Source organism: Lepidochelys kempii, chromosome 17 (assembly GCF_965140285.1).
Source record: "Lepidochelys kempii isolate rLepKem1 chromosome 17, rLepKem1.hap1, whole genome shotgun sequence".
NCBI lineage: Eukaryota > Metazoa > Chordata > Testudines > Cheloniidae > Lepidochelys > Lepidochelys kempii.
Genome location: NC_136396.1, coordinates 5,376,412 through 5,389,870, shown reverse-complemented (window position 1 = coordinate 5,389,870; position 13,459 = coordinate 5,376,412). Strand labels below are relative to the sequence as shown.

The 13,459-nt window shown below is 39.0% G+C and overlaps 1 protein-coding gene across 2 annotated transcripts in view; it reads right to left on the bottom strand.

Annotated features, from left to right (window-relative positions):
• Positions 1 to 13,459, bottom strand: part of CLTC (clathrin heavy chain) — a 53,337-nt gene that overhangs the window by 23,004 nt on the left and 16,874 nt on the right. For both annotated transcript variants that reach the window (XM_073315180.2, XM_073315181.2), the window contains exons 2-9: positions 10,771 to 10,978; positions 8,084 to 8,352; positions 7,424 to 7,585; positions 6,183 to 6,296; positions 5,530 to 5,703; positions 2,945 to 3,142; positions 1,470 to 1,670; positions 172 to 324 (exon numbers count right to left, since the gene is read on the bottom strand). In XM_073315180.2, the coding sequence (XP_073171281.1) occupies positions 172 to 324; positions 1,470 to 1,670; positions 2,945 to 3,142; positions 5,530 to 5,703; positions 6,183 to 6,296; positions 7,424 to 7,585; positions 8,084 to 8,352; positions 10,771 to 10,978 (1,479 nt within the window). The remainder of the gene's footprint in view (positions 1 to 171; positions 325 to 1,469; positions 1,671 to 2,944; positions 3,143 to 5,529; positions 5,704 to 6,182; positions 6,297 to 7,423; positions 7,586 to 8,083; positions 8,353 to 10,770; positions 10,979 to 13,459) is intronic.

Genomic DNA, 13,459 nt, shown 5'->3' with positions numbered 1-13,459 from the left:
CAATTGTTTAAAAAAACACAAACTATGTGACTAATAAAACAAAAGTTCTGAAATATGCTAAAAGTAGTCTCTTAAATCCAAAGTAGTTCCCCTTAATTTATGCTCCTGAATTCAGTAAGGTTTACAGTTTCAAATGCAAATGTTATCTATATGTAGTTAGCACAGCCTCACCTTCTTAGCATACAGAACAATCTTCTGGACTTGTCCTGTTTCAGCAAAACATTGAATGACCTTGTTAGGAACATTAGCTCTTAGATAGACACTAAGTGCCAGGGTAGGGTCCACAGACTTCACTAGATCTCCTAATTCCTCTGAACACTCCAACTGTTTAGAAAGAATATAGTTAAGAACAATTCATTTTAATAAATATAGACTGGATGAAGGTAGATTACATATTCTAGGTTTAAAGAGTATTCATGGTACAGTGCTGGGATAACAATCTTCATATTTATATACACACACACACACACACATAACAGGTTGAGAAGATGTCAAAGTATTTTCCAGTAACTGTGGACTTAACAGTCTAAATCGCTTTATGAAAGATGCATCCTAGCTTGTCATTGTTCATGGGCCAAAGTTATTACGAGATTTAGCTTTACAAAAATATTTCAGGTTGTACCCTACATCTGTGGTGGCAGCAATACAAAGGACTACATTCCTTAAATCTCAAACTATGATGAGATTAAGGGACACGTGTATCCTTGTTTTATTTCTTCAGTGTAAATTGGATCATTTTTCAGTTTGCCTTTGTTTGGATTTTATTCCCTCTATCCTCCAGGTTTGGTTAACAGCACCTTGTGAGATTTACATAAAAATCCTAGTCAGACTAGAGACCAACTGGCAATGATCCACTATGTCTGCATTAAAATTCTTGTTCTGGTTCTTCTAAATTGGGGCAAGAATATACTTGTTCAGCATTGTGAGAAGGACTGGCTTACATCATTTGCTAGTGTCATCTCCCTCCAGCTAGTTAAGGAGTGGCTCAAAAAAAAAAAAAAAAGTGTCCCTGCCCACAGCATGGCATGAGTCACAGTAGGCATGACAAGGGACTTGAATAAAAAAGGTTTCTTTAGAAATAAGGAAGACTGAAATCTCTGAAGGGACACTCCTAACAAATTATATTCTTCACACATACACTCCTGCCTTGACTTAGCACAGTGTCTTGGGAAGTTAAAACAGTTGTCAGTGCATCAGTCAGTGGGTAGTAGATTCATGTAAAAGCATCATGGAGATGTATGGTTACACTGAAGAACTTGCTAGGTCTATATTCAAGGGGAAAACACAAAAAAAACCACTTGATTCCACTACAAGACATCTATCCCACAAAGATGACAATGCACATAAGTCACATTACTGATTTTTGTACAGGATATAGGTCTTAGTCCTTGCAGTGCCCATGACATGGCTGCTACTAGTAGAGATTACCCAAAATTATATTAAAAAAACGACATGCATTGCAGCTTTACCTTATCCTCTTTTAACCATTTCTCCAGAAGCTGTTTGCGTCCCTGCTGAAGCACTGGCCTGCAGAGTTCCAAGGATTCATATTTGTTCAGCTGACCTTGGTCTAGTAGAATTCCAAAGTACTGGAGTAAGGGAGAAGTCTGACCTGGCTGTGCTTGAACGCTCTGGAACCGGCGTATGGTGTCTGGAGTACGCAGGATTCCCTTAAAAAGGTTAGAGGATGCATTTTATTCACCAGCTCCATTACTGAAAACTAACTTTAAAAGTCACTCAGGACTGTATGTTGTCTGATCAGACAATTCTTTGCATATGTAAGAACTATTTCTTCACCTACTCTGGTGAGCAGCTACACTAATGAGTGCCACTTAACTCTTCAGTTGTGACCCTGTGTATGCTCTGGTACCAGCCCAGCACTGGTATAAAATACATTAGCGTTAAAGTTTCAACCTTAGTTTGCGACAGTTTTGTACACATCCCTTTAACATCTAGTTGGAAATTTATTGTCCTGATAACGACAGTAAGAAACCCAAATTCTAGAAGCAATGCAGCTGTTCTGTATGCAGGGCAGGCATAACTGGGCTTCAAAGGAATGATTAACACCATGGGAGAGGTAGTTCAAACAGCTACTGCTATGAGGGGAACATAAGGGCATAAGAATGGCCATACTGGGTCAGACCAAAGGTCCATCCAGCTTAGTATCCTGTCTGCTGACAGTGGCCAATGCCAGGTGCCCCAGAGGGAGTGAACCTAAACAGGTAATGATCAAGTGATTTCTCTCCTGCTATCTGTCTCCACCCTCTGACAAACAAACAGGCTAGGGACACCATTCCTTACCCATCCTGACTAATAGCCATTAATAGACTTAACCTCCATGAATTTATCCAGTTCTCTTTTAAACCCTGTTATAGTCCTAGCCTTCACATCCTTTGACTTTTCAGATTTCATGTGGACTCTGGATAGTCTCTTCTGCTGCTGGTTTTCTCCCTTATCCCATCTCTCTTACTACCGTAAAAGTTCAGATGCCCAAGCTCAATCTCCTTTTGCACCCAGGCTCCTTTTACTCCCCCATAATCCCTTTCTTTAAACCCCACTAGTGCCCCTCTAATCCTGCAAGATTGTTTAATAAAAAACCCCACATAGTTACAATATCAACTTTCATCTGAATTATTATGCTTGCATCTTGAACTATTCTCCCCACCTATCTTTGTTCCTTCAATTTTGTTTGTCTGAAGGCCTGACCTTATATTTGTGTGCACTGCTGCAGTAAGAACAGTTCCATTAAAGAGTTCTACTCTAGCACGTTGCTTTGGTGAACACACCTGTTCAAGCCATTTCAGTAGTGCTACTTCCAAGAGTAAAATACTGATCCTGCTAACACTTGAGTGCACATCTCAGATGAGGACCTAACCTTACAAAGGTTAAGAATGTGATTAACTATTTCTAGCTTTGATAAACATTGTTTAGCAACACTTTATACCTTTGGTGCATTTGCTGCCACTTTTGCTGCCTCTGAGTAGTTTCCCTGGGCAAACAGTGCGTTGAATTTTCGGGCAAAGAGTTCCTCCGCTCCTGCCAGATTGTTGCGGACAGCCATTCGCAAAGCCAGGTCAGGATTTTGCAGCACGTTAGTGATGTAAGGAATTATGTTCTCTTCCTCTACACATACTGAGAGCACCTGAATTGGATTTAAAGAGGAGAAAAAAAAAAAAAAAGGGACATTTACAGTCTGTGCATCTTCAGGCTGCAAGAAAGATAAAGGCATACCAGGTGCTCAGAGTAGATGCATTCTGCAAACATTTTCAATAGTGCCACAACAACAAAAAAATTAAGTGTTTAGGGTGAAGGTAGGAGTAACAGGTTAGATTAAGCAGAGGAATATTTAGGCTGAATATCAGGAAGTATTTGCCACTGCGGTAAGCTATTTCTGCAGGACAAGCTCTGAAGCTTGGTCTTACAGTTGAATTCACCACCACGGAACAATTCCTTCACTGATAAAAGGGTTGGACACTAAGTTACACATTAAGTCCCTACCATCTCTTTCCATTAATTTTTATTCCCAAAAGAATTCTATAGAGTAACCAACACATGAATTAGGGTTTAATAACTTTCCAAATGTTTAACTGAGTTTTCTCCTGAAATTGCAAGTTTGAATATATTGGCTGCCTGCTATGTCAAGTTCACAAGATGTTTCCCTATCCAAACATTAAGATCTCAGGTTTCCAGACAGAGCCTACCTTTCAGAACCAGTAGTTTACTTTATGCACAGCACTGAAATATTGAATAGCATTGAAAAATTGCGGAATTACTGCTTAGTTAGCAAGTCTCTCCTTCCAAAATTCTATTGGATATTAGCTGCTATAAGAAACCCTGAAGGGAACATCCTCAGTTTTTATCCACGAGAGTTTAGAAGCCAGCCCACCCCACATAGTTCTTCCCCTCTGCACTTTTATATTTGCAGGAGACTTCAAATTTTCCATCACACATGTCTCTTTTCAGAGACTCAACTAATCATTCTGGCAGAGACTGGACTGCTTCCATTCATCTGCAAGAGTCACTGACCTGACATACTGTCTGTTCCTTTCAAGGGTTCAGAAAGCCACCTAAAAACAGTATTCTTAACACAAAAGCCTGAAAAGAGTTGAACCTATATTTAAGGTTGCACAGACCACCGCTATGGCACAAAACCAAAATCAGTATCAATTTCACTTCCTACATGCAACAGTGTTCACCATCTGCATTCTATACCTACTCCTAATTGGAAATCGTGCCAATATTGAATATTTACAGATGAACAGAGACTAGATTTTGCTAGTTACAGAGATACAAGCTCTTCCCACTCACTAGAATGCACTCAGCTTCATCTAGCACTGCAGATCGTGTGCTAGTATGTACGTACAAGGACAAAAAGCAGTTTGTGATTCAGATGTTGTAATGACCAAAGTTCCCCACTCATTGTTGCCAGGAGAATTCTTCTTCTAGTATCTTACAGGAAGATTAGACAATCTGAGGGAGAAGTTATGAATACCAAATATGATTGTGGGATTAAACTGATTTCTCCTAAAGTAATTCTACAAACACTGGTATCAAGTTTGAGGAATTCTAGGATGAGATCCTATTCTACCATGTTGATGGTTTTTGTTTAAACAGTGCGTTAAGAATTTCTGCATTTTAGCACCATATAGCAGGAATGCAGCACTACCCTTTTGAACTGAAAGCATTTATACAAGTTTTTCCTAAAGAGCCTGATCTATCTCAGAGAACTTCCTTGTTTTGTAGTAAGATTTTTACCACCTTTATAGAAGATCTGGACTCTCAAGGACAGCACTGGCAGCTGCTCATGTTAACTATTGATACAGGTCACCTTTCTACTTTTAAAAAAAAAAGTAGAATATTTAAGAGTTCAGCCAGGTGGAATAAAGGGATTCTTATACCAGCAAGTAGCCCTTCCACAAGTTTTATGTGCAAGTTACACAAATTTCTATACAGGTAAACTCAAGTCTATTTTAGACAATTCTTCCCAATTAAGACATTGCAACTATTTTCTGCCTTTCCTGTTTTATGAACCAGAACTCAAGATTTGAGCCACCCATGATCACTGTTCAGGCATCTAGTTCTGCTTTCATTTTTTGAATGAAAAGCGGTGGATTTCTGCACTGCAACACCACTCTGAACTTCTGCAGCATACCTTTCGGGTAGGTGAGGGTGGACAAGAGTTAGAGGCAGATCTAGACATGATAGCGAGAAGTAGAGCACTTGAATATCAGTAAATCTCAAACATTGGGGTTTTTTGGACACACCGATTCTAGTCAAACATTCATGGACTCTGATCAGTTATAACCTAGTATCTCATTTAGAGGCCAGCCATGAAGGAAATGGGCACTTGCAATGTGTATACTGACTTTGTCATTTGAAGTGAAAGTTTCTCCTAGAAGACTGAGTGTTTGAACAGAAACATGAAGAGGATACTTGACAGTCATGATGCTTGACACTTGTTCCCATTCCCCCGACTCTAATCTTGCTGGGACAGCCTAGCCAAGTGTTCTAGGAACAGCATTTCCTTACTTGTCCCTTTCTGTTAACGCCTATAATTCCAGCGGTTGCTTCATGCGGTGCAGTGACAAATATGGTTTCTCCACTGATTCTATTCATGTAGATGCAGGTGCCAGTTTCAAGGTCATACAAATGGATGTAACCGTATTTTGTTATCAGAAACACCACATCATGTTTTTCACTAATCTGCAAGACAAGAGTAAGGTTGAATAATCAGTGTACTTAAAACCTTGCTTTAAAGTCAAATTTGTTGTAATGTTACAATGGTTAGCATGAAGGGGCACAATTGTTTTGATTGCACAAAGTGATTGTGTTGTTTCTTACTGAATTGTGCTTGAGAGAGAGTGTGCATGCACTTGACAGCACAGCAGCAGAATATCTACTTCTATCATACTTTGGGCATACATATACCAAAATAGCTGGCTACTTGTTCTATAAGGGGGAAGGATGATCAACAATTAAAAAACAGCTTACAAAGTTAAGTTTAAGACTTGAAGGGGGAATATTATACTTAAAGTATAAACTCTGCTGAACAAACAATTTATTGGATTTTAAGACATTTTTCTTTGCAAAGCCTCAGGTTCCGTAGCAGCACAGGAGCGTGTATATATTTACCATCCTGCTATATTACCATATCCCCAAGACAGTCAGTCCATCTACCATACCTGCATTGCTACAGGAAAGTCATTCTGTGCTTCAGGAGGAAAGAAGACATCCACTGCTTTCTTGGGAAATGGTTGGTTCCCTGTTGGTGGTGTGCCAACTTCAATGATATGCAACTGTACAACAGATGAGATTGGTTGATTAATCCCATATATATTCCCTGAAATATTGCATAGCTACATGGTTGCTCAAATGTTCTGGGCACTGTAGTCAGATTAGAAAGTGGTAACAGACATAAGTGCTTTGTTTGCTGCAATGTGAGCAAGAATGCTATGTTGAGTCATCTGATCTTACTAGAAAGAAAAGCTTCTGTGATCTAGTTAAGACAGACCACATTAAGCTACAGGGCTTCCCATACACAAGGTCATCAGAAGTTCCTCTATCACTCTGGGTGTAACAGTCTTCCCCAATATTGTTATGAAAAGCCATTACTGGCTACTCAGTTTTGCTGCCACTTAACTGTTAGTTTGTGTATTTCTACACATACCTCCAATCTGACAGCATTCCACAGAGAAATTCAAGTTCAATGATCACTTACAAAGTAGTTAATAAAACACAAACCATGCAGATTGTATACTTGTTAGCCAGAAGCCAAACATTCAGAAAATGTTTTCTTTTCCACTTTATTTGGAACAGCAAATGAGTTCATGACTGGAACAGACTAGTTTTAAGAACCCAAATTTGGCTCCTAATGTAATCCTCTGAATTTAAGAATTAAAGTGCACACTTTCTAGTATCAGGAGGATAAGTAGGAAGAGCTCTGTCACCTAAAAAAGTTTGAGGTCCATTTTCAAAGTCAACGACTAGAGCTTTTACTTATTTCAGGTTTGAATTTTGGGTGCTTGGACATCTGAATAAGTCATATCACTAAAGTTTTCCATGTCCCTAATATATAGGTTTATTCATTGTACATTAATAACTCATTTGGAGAATTTGCAATTACCTAAGCATTCTGGTAGTGATTCTGCTAGGAGCAGTGTTTTAAGATTTACACACATGCATATAAAAAGCCATTTGAGGGTAGCGATCACTTAAAGCCACAAGATTCCTACATCAATCAAGTTCTTTCTTCCAAAACAGAGGGGAAAAGGCAAACACTAACACGCTCCGTGAAAGCATACGTAGATGTATGCACTATACAGCCTTTCCTCTTTGGGTTGCTTTTTGTAATCCCCTCTGTTTACTCCCAGGCTAAATATTCTAAAACAAAATCAGGTAGATAGCATTCAGAATCAGAGCTTACCTTGCCTCCAGCTTGACCTCTTACTGCAAAACAGAAGAGAGTCGATTCCTCAGCATTACCTTCCATCTTGAACTGAGCAAAACTAGCTGCATGCCCCTCAATAGGCTGGGACACTTTTCTATCTACAGAATAAAGCTGCATGGCTCCCACAACACGATTTTGCTAAACAAAATGTAGAGAGAAGTTAGTGACAGCAGGTATTTCCCTCCCCCACAATACTACCTTAAGTACTGGCAGATTGTTGTGTGAAAAACAGTTCTTGTTTAGCTTGAGTTCTTAAGTCAGCATCTTGATTCTGGAAACTGGTTAATTTTTTTTGCTAACCGGTTTTGAGTTGTATGGTAAATCCACTTTATCAGAATGATAGAGTGACAAAAAAGCTTAAATGGCCAGCTAAAAACACTGGATGTAGAGGGAAAATAGAGTCTCCAAATAAAGTTTGTTCAGAGTTAAACTGAGAGACTTGGGGGTACCTTAAGACTGTTTTGGGCCTTAGCATAGAATTTGTTGCATCTAGAATCAAGTGTTAATAGTCTTTGTAACAAGTAAGAGGAATCAGAATACGATTTACACACTGAGGGAAGTTATGTAGATTACAAAAAAAGGGTATCAGTCAAGTTTTGGCCTTCCAGACTGGTGTCATCAATTACTATTAGGTACCTGTGCAGATATGCCAGTCAGAAGTAACCATTTCTGCTTAGCATCTGTACGATAGTTGATGATCTGGCAGCCTGCAAGACTAGAGTGTCGGTCAAACATTTTCACAGGCTGAGATTCTCCCTCCATGCTCCAGTGGTAGACTGCGTTGTCCGTTACAAGAGCAACAGTGTTCAGAGAAATCCATTTCCAGAAGGTAACATCATCAGTCATAGTATGAGCCTTCATTTTACTCTTCATTTCAATGTTAAAGATTTGAAGCGTTTTCCCAGCTAAAAAACACAAGTTCAACTCAATAAGCTGTGTTATCGGTTGTCTCTCCTTCAAGTACCATGAAAGCTGCACTATGAAGTTAGACTTAGCATTGAGCCTTCCTCATAGGAGGATGCCCATAATGCACTGCACTTGCCTGTGACATTCATAGTGATCAGCTAAACTCTTAGCCAGACATTTCTAAAGCTATGTTATTACTGCACATGGCTGTAAAAAAAAAAAAAAAAATCCTGACCTCTCACTTGTCTGTTGCTTAACCAATTTTGAACAGATGATGGAAACAGCTTTAATTAAGTGACAAAGCATCTGAAGAATTTCAGTTTTATCAGTTACAGGTAACCAAATTTAAATGTATGTATTTAAGAACACATTCAGTTGAATTTCTCTTGAAAATATAAAGGTACACTAAACTTGTTAGCTGTCAAAATACCTGTCCACATCTGTTTCAAGTACAAACCACAAGGATGGAAGGGTCAAAGTGGGCTCTTTGTCAGGTTTGTTTGCAATTCTGTTTCATTAACCAAAATGCTTATATGTAGATAAGCTAACAGGTTAAACAAACAAACAAAGTATCTTTGGCTGCAACAGACCAGAGACGAATATAAAATACATAGACAGGGAGGGTAGAGGGGAGAACCAGAACAAGGAACTAATGCAAGCTCCAGATAGGAAAAGGAAATGTTTTGAAATATACATGTCCAAAATAACGATGCTGCCACCCATTGTATTCCTTCTGCCACCAGAATAATGCTTAGATTCATTCTACATTATATTAGCATATGCTGAGGAATTACTGCTCCTTTTAAAGGGGAAACAAAAGTTTGGAGTGGCATGTCAAAAAACAAATTCTGGCTCAGCTAGCTGCTAGTATTAGGGGAATGTAGAGAGCAGAAAGTTCAAGCTATTCCTGTTGAGAGACAGGCATCAGTAAAGGAATAGCCAGAGTCACATTTATATTATCTTTACGCAAGAGATACAAAAAAACAGGCTATTCTATTTGCACTGCTTGCTATTAAAAGCTAGCTGTCAAAAGTTTGTGTTGCGTATTTTTAAAACTAGGTCTCAGAGTTAAAGGTTAAGAAAGGAGTCCCATATGGGTCAGGGTGTCGGTCTACTACAGATTTTGGTTTGGTTGACACTCTGCTAAGAAGATAGCCATGTTCCAAGGCATACAAGGATGGAAATAGAGGTTAAGGAATGCTGCATCTAAACTGCAAATGAGAAGTTTGGTGTTATGTGCTAGAAATACTACAGTTCATCTAATCTCAATGTCTCTTGTTTTGCACCATTTCATAATGCTATTTTTCGAGTATGGGGCATTAAAGTTAACACAGGGGATAATGTAAGGGAACGAGAGTACAGTCCAGTTTTATTTCCATCCTGCACAATATGCAACGCACACCAGGGGAAAACCACCAAACTTGAGTTGTAAGAGTCATAATCCTGTTTATAAAAAGTCAGAAGGGTCCTAAGTTTACTGCTTTAGGCCAAGTGCAACTATAGAGCTGTCAAACTGGTATTTTTCAAATTAATTTCCTAAATTTGGAGTACCCTGTTTCCTTAGCCTCTTCAGTGCTACTCTAAAGAATACCTAGGGATCAGCATGTAGGTCTTTACTGAATAATTCAGGTGTAAGAGCAGACAATGTGCACTGTAAGCCTTTAAGCCTGTAAGCCTTTGGACTTCGGTATTCTCTTTTCATAGAACAGGACAAAAACTAATACAATCTAAATTGAGAACTCACCATCTGCATACACAAGAAAGCATTAGAGATGCAACAAAAAATAGTAGTACAACATTAAAACCATCAGAAAGATTAAGTTAATGTAACTAATGTTTGAGTTCAAAGCAATACAGGACAATAGATGAGAAATTAAGAGAAAGCTCTTATTTTAATCAGATCTAATAGATTAGCTTGATCTAAAACAAAGGTTGCATATTCTACTTAACTTCAAAAGTTAAGCTAATCATTTGAATTTCCAAATAGTTTATCCTCCCGAAAAAAAGGGGGCAAATATGCAATACTCTTTTAAGCCTAACTGTCAAAGGAAGAATTAGTGCATGTTTGACCAAGCAAAATCCTGATCTCAGCTGTAGGAGGACCAATACTAGAATATAAAACAGCAGGCAGCAAGTCATTATCGGAACTTGCTGCAAATCAGCAGCATTCCATTCAACAAGTCTAGGATGACAGTTTAACTGAGGACAGCTACAAGGATACAGATTTTCTATGGTGAATTTTGGGAAAGAGCAACAACCAGCATGCTCTCTTAGAATGTCCACCCAACATCTGGTTTAACCTTTGAATATGAATTCTTCAGTCTTCAAAAACAATGGATTTGCCCTGAACTGGTAGTTTATACAGAAAGTTACACAATATATAGTCAGATCTTAAACACAAGATGTTCTTTTCATACCTTTTAGTGCAATGACTTTGCTAGCAGGATTCATGATAGCACTGTCAGCTGAAATTGGTCTGCGAATGGGATTGCTGGGGTCATTCATGTCAATGATCACCACCTGTGCTTGTTCTCCTACCTTCTCTCTTATGCAGATGAATTTGTCTGACTCCATAGTCAGAGTACTGAAGCCAATGTTAGCTGGGTTGATCCCCAGATTTTGGAGCTAGAAGACAAAAAACAATAAAAAGTGTATTACACAGGAGGATTATCAGCTGAAGTCTGGTTCATGAAATTTACTCTATAAAGTAAACAATTATGAAGCCTTGTCAGAAAGTTTTCTTTTGCAAGCTTTTCCCTAGGATATATCTTTTATTGCTAAGAAAGGCATGAGATACAGAGGTACGCCACCTGGAAGGTGTGTTTGAGCACAACTGGAGGAAAGCCTGGTGCACTTTAGTCCAAGATGGGTTCAAGAGCATTTTTCTAACATTTAAAAGGTTCAAAATTTTAGTCTGATTCTGAGTATGTGTGGTATGATAGCTCTCGAACAGGAGTTCTCAAACTTTGTTGCACCACGACCCCTTTCTGACAACAAAAATTACTACATGATCCCAGGAGTGGGGACTGAAGCTGAGCCCACCAGCCCTGGTGGAGGGGCCAAAGCTCAAGGGCTTCAGCCCTAGGCCAGGGGCCTGTAACCTAGGCCCTGCCACCCAGGGCTGAAGTCCTTAGACTTCAGCCCTGCCCCAAGCCCCAGCAAGTCTAAGCTAGCCCTGGTAACCCCATTAAAACGGGGTCCTGACCCACAGTTTGAGAACTGCTATTCTAGAAGAACAAAGTAACTTATGGTAGGTCCACACAAGAGCTGGAAAGTGCAGATTCCAGGTTGAGGAGACATACCTGCACTCTTTGAGAGAGAGTGCACTAAAAATAGGAGTGGCTTAGCCATGGTGTTAGGAGGCACTAGCTGCTCAAGTACAATTCCATCTGAGATTATAGGCAGGTACTTAGAGTGGTCAGCCCCTCTGGTTGTTCATGTTGCCATGGCTACACTTCTATTTTTAGTGCACTAGCTCAAATACACTGTGCTCTGATATCTCCCCTCAAACTGGAATTTGAGTCTTCATGTAAGTTTCTGGTCGTTCTCACCTTCCAAAAGGTATACACTGAAGCCAGAGTGAATGGCTTAATTTAGGAATTGAGAGCAGTGTGTTGGACAACTCGACTGCATCTGAGCCATTTTTGTTCTGATATTAGAGTGCAGTTTTGACTGAAATGGATTAAGATATATTATTCAAGCCTTACCAATCTAGTTTCCAGATAACAGGCTAAGGATTTAAATTTCTGCACTTAGCTACCTCAACAACACTTTGAATTTTAGACCATCAACTATAAACTCATGTTAGATGCAGTTCTCTCATTTGTCTTAACTACTTCTGTACTGGTTAGATTAGAACAAGTTTACACTTAGCAATTCTTACAATATTAAGTGAACAAGGGCTGCATTAAAAACCGAGTCAGGATAGTGGATCAAGTAGTGCAGATAACACTTCCCAGAAGTGCAAGGGTGGAGCACATAACACTGCCTACTACTGCATGAAGAATTTACTGAGCCAGGCAGCCACCCTTTTCTGCTTAGACCTGATCTGCCTCTCTTGAGAAATTTGTCAATTAAAAGCTTACTTTAGAAGTAGGGGCAGAGGGGAAAAAAAAGTTCAGTTCAAGTTTTTGAAGGGAGCATGCTTTGTTTAATTTTAAATGCTTCACGTTTATAATTAAAGTAAAAGTTTAGCCAGTGAAGCTTGGTAGTACAGATATTTTTCTAGAGGTCAAGGTATTAGAATAATGGTATTGAAACACAAGTTCAGCTCCTGTTTCTAACACACTGACTTTTATGACAAGTGACAACTTTTGTGCTTCAGTTTCTTCACATGGTAGAGTGGAATAGAAGTAGCTACCTAATAGGGATGAGACTTATTTTTGTAAAGCTTAGATCTTTGGATGAAACTATAGGATTGCAATTAATTTACATTAGTATCACAATAAAGTTGTGGCAAGATGAGTGGTCTTATTCTACCACTTAAGTTCAGAACTTTGTGTTCATTTAAGATTAGACAATGCTTAGTAACCAAAGCATATTTAGTTCTAAAGTGAATGAGAAAGTGAAGAGGTCAAACACACTGCTCCTTGAAAGAGTTTGGTCTTTAAACAAAGCTACTTTTGAAGAAAAGTGTTCTGGAAACCACGTTACATTTGAGTAAAATGTTGGTGTTCTAACAGTCTCTTATCAGTTTACATGGTGCAGGCTTTATGAAAGGCTCCACCTTAGCAATTCCATTAGTCTTCACTTGCATGCTCTGATAAAGAGGGTGTGTGTCATACTGTGCTATTCTACTCAACCTTCGTTTTCCCACAGCACTGTGAAAGGAGTTTATAGAAGCAACCAACCTATAGGGTGCCAGATTAGAATGGAAGATACCTTAAAAGCTACTTTTAGAAAGAATCTGTATGATCTAGTGCAGTGGTTCTCAACCAGGGGTAATGTACCCCCTGAAGACCTCTGTGTACCCCCAGGGGTACATCAACTCAGCTAGATTTGCCTAGTTTTACAACAGGCTACATAAAAATCACTAGTGAAGTCAATACAAACTAATTTCAATCAGACAATGACTGGTTTCAACTGCTCTATGTACCATACACTGAA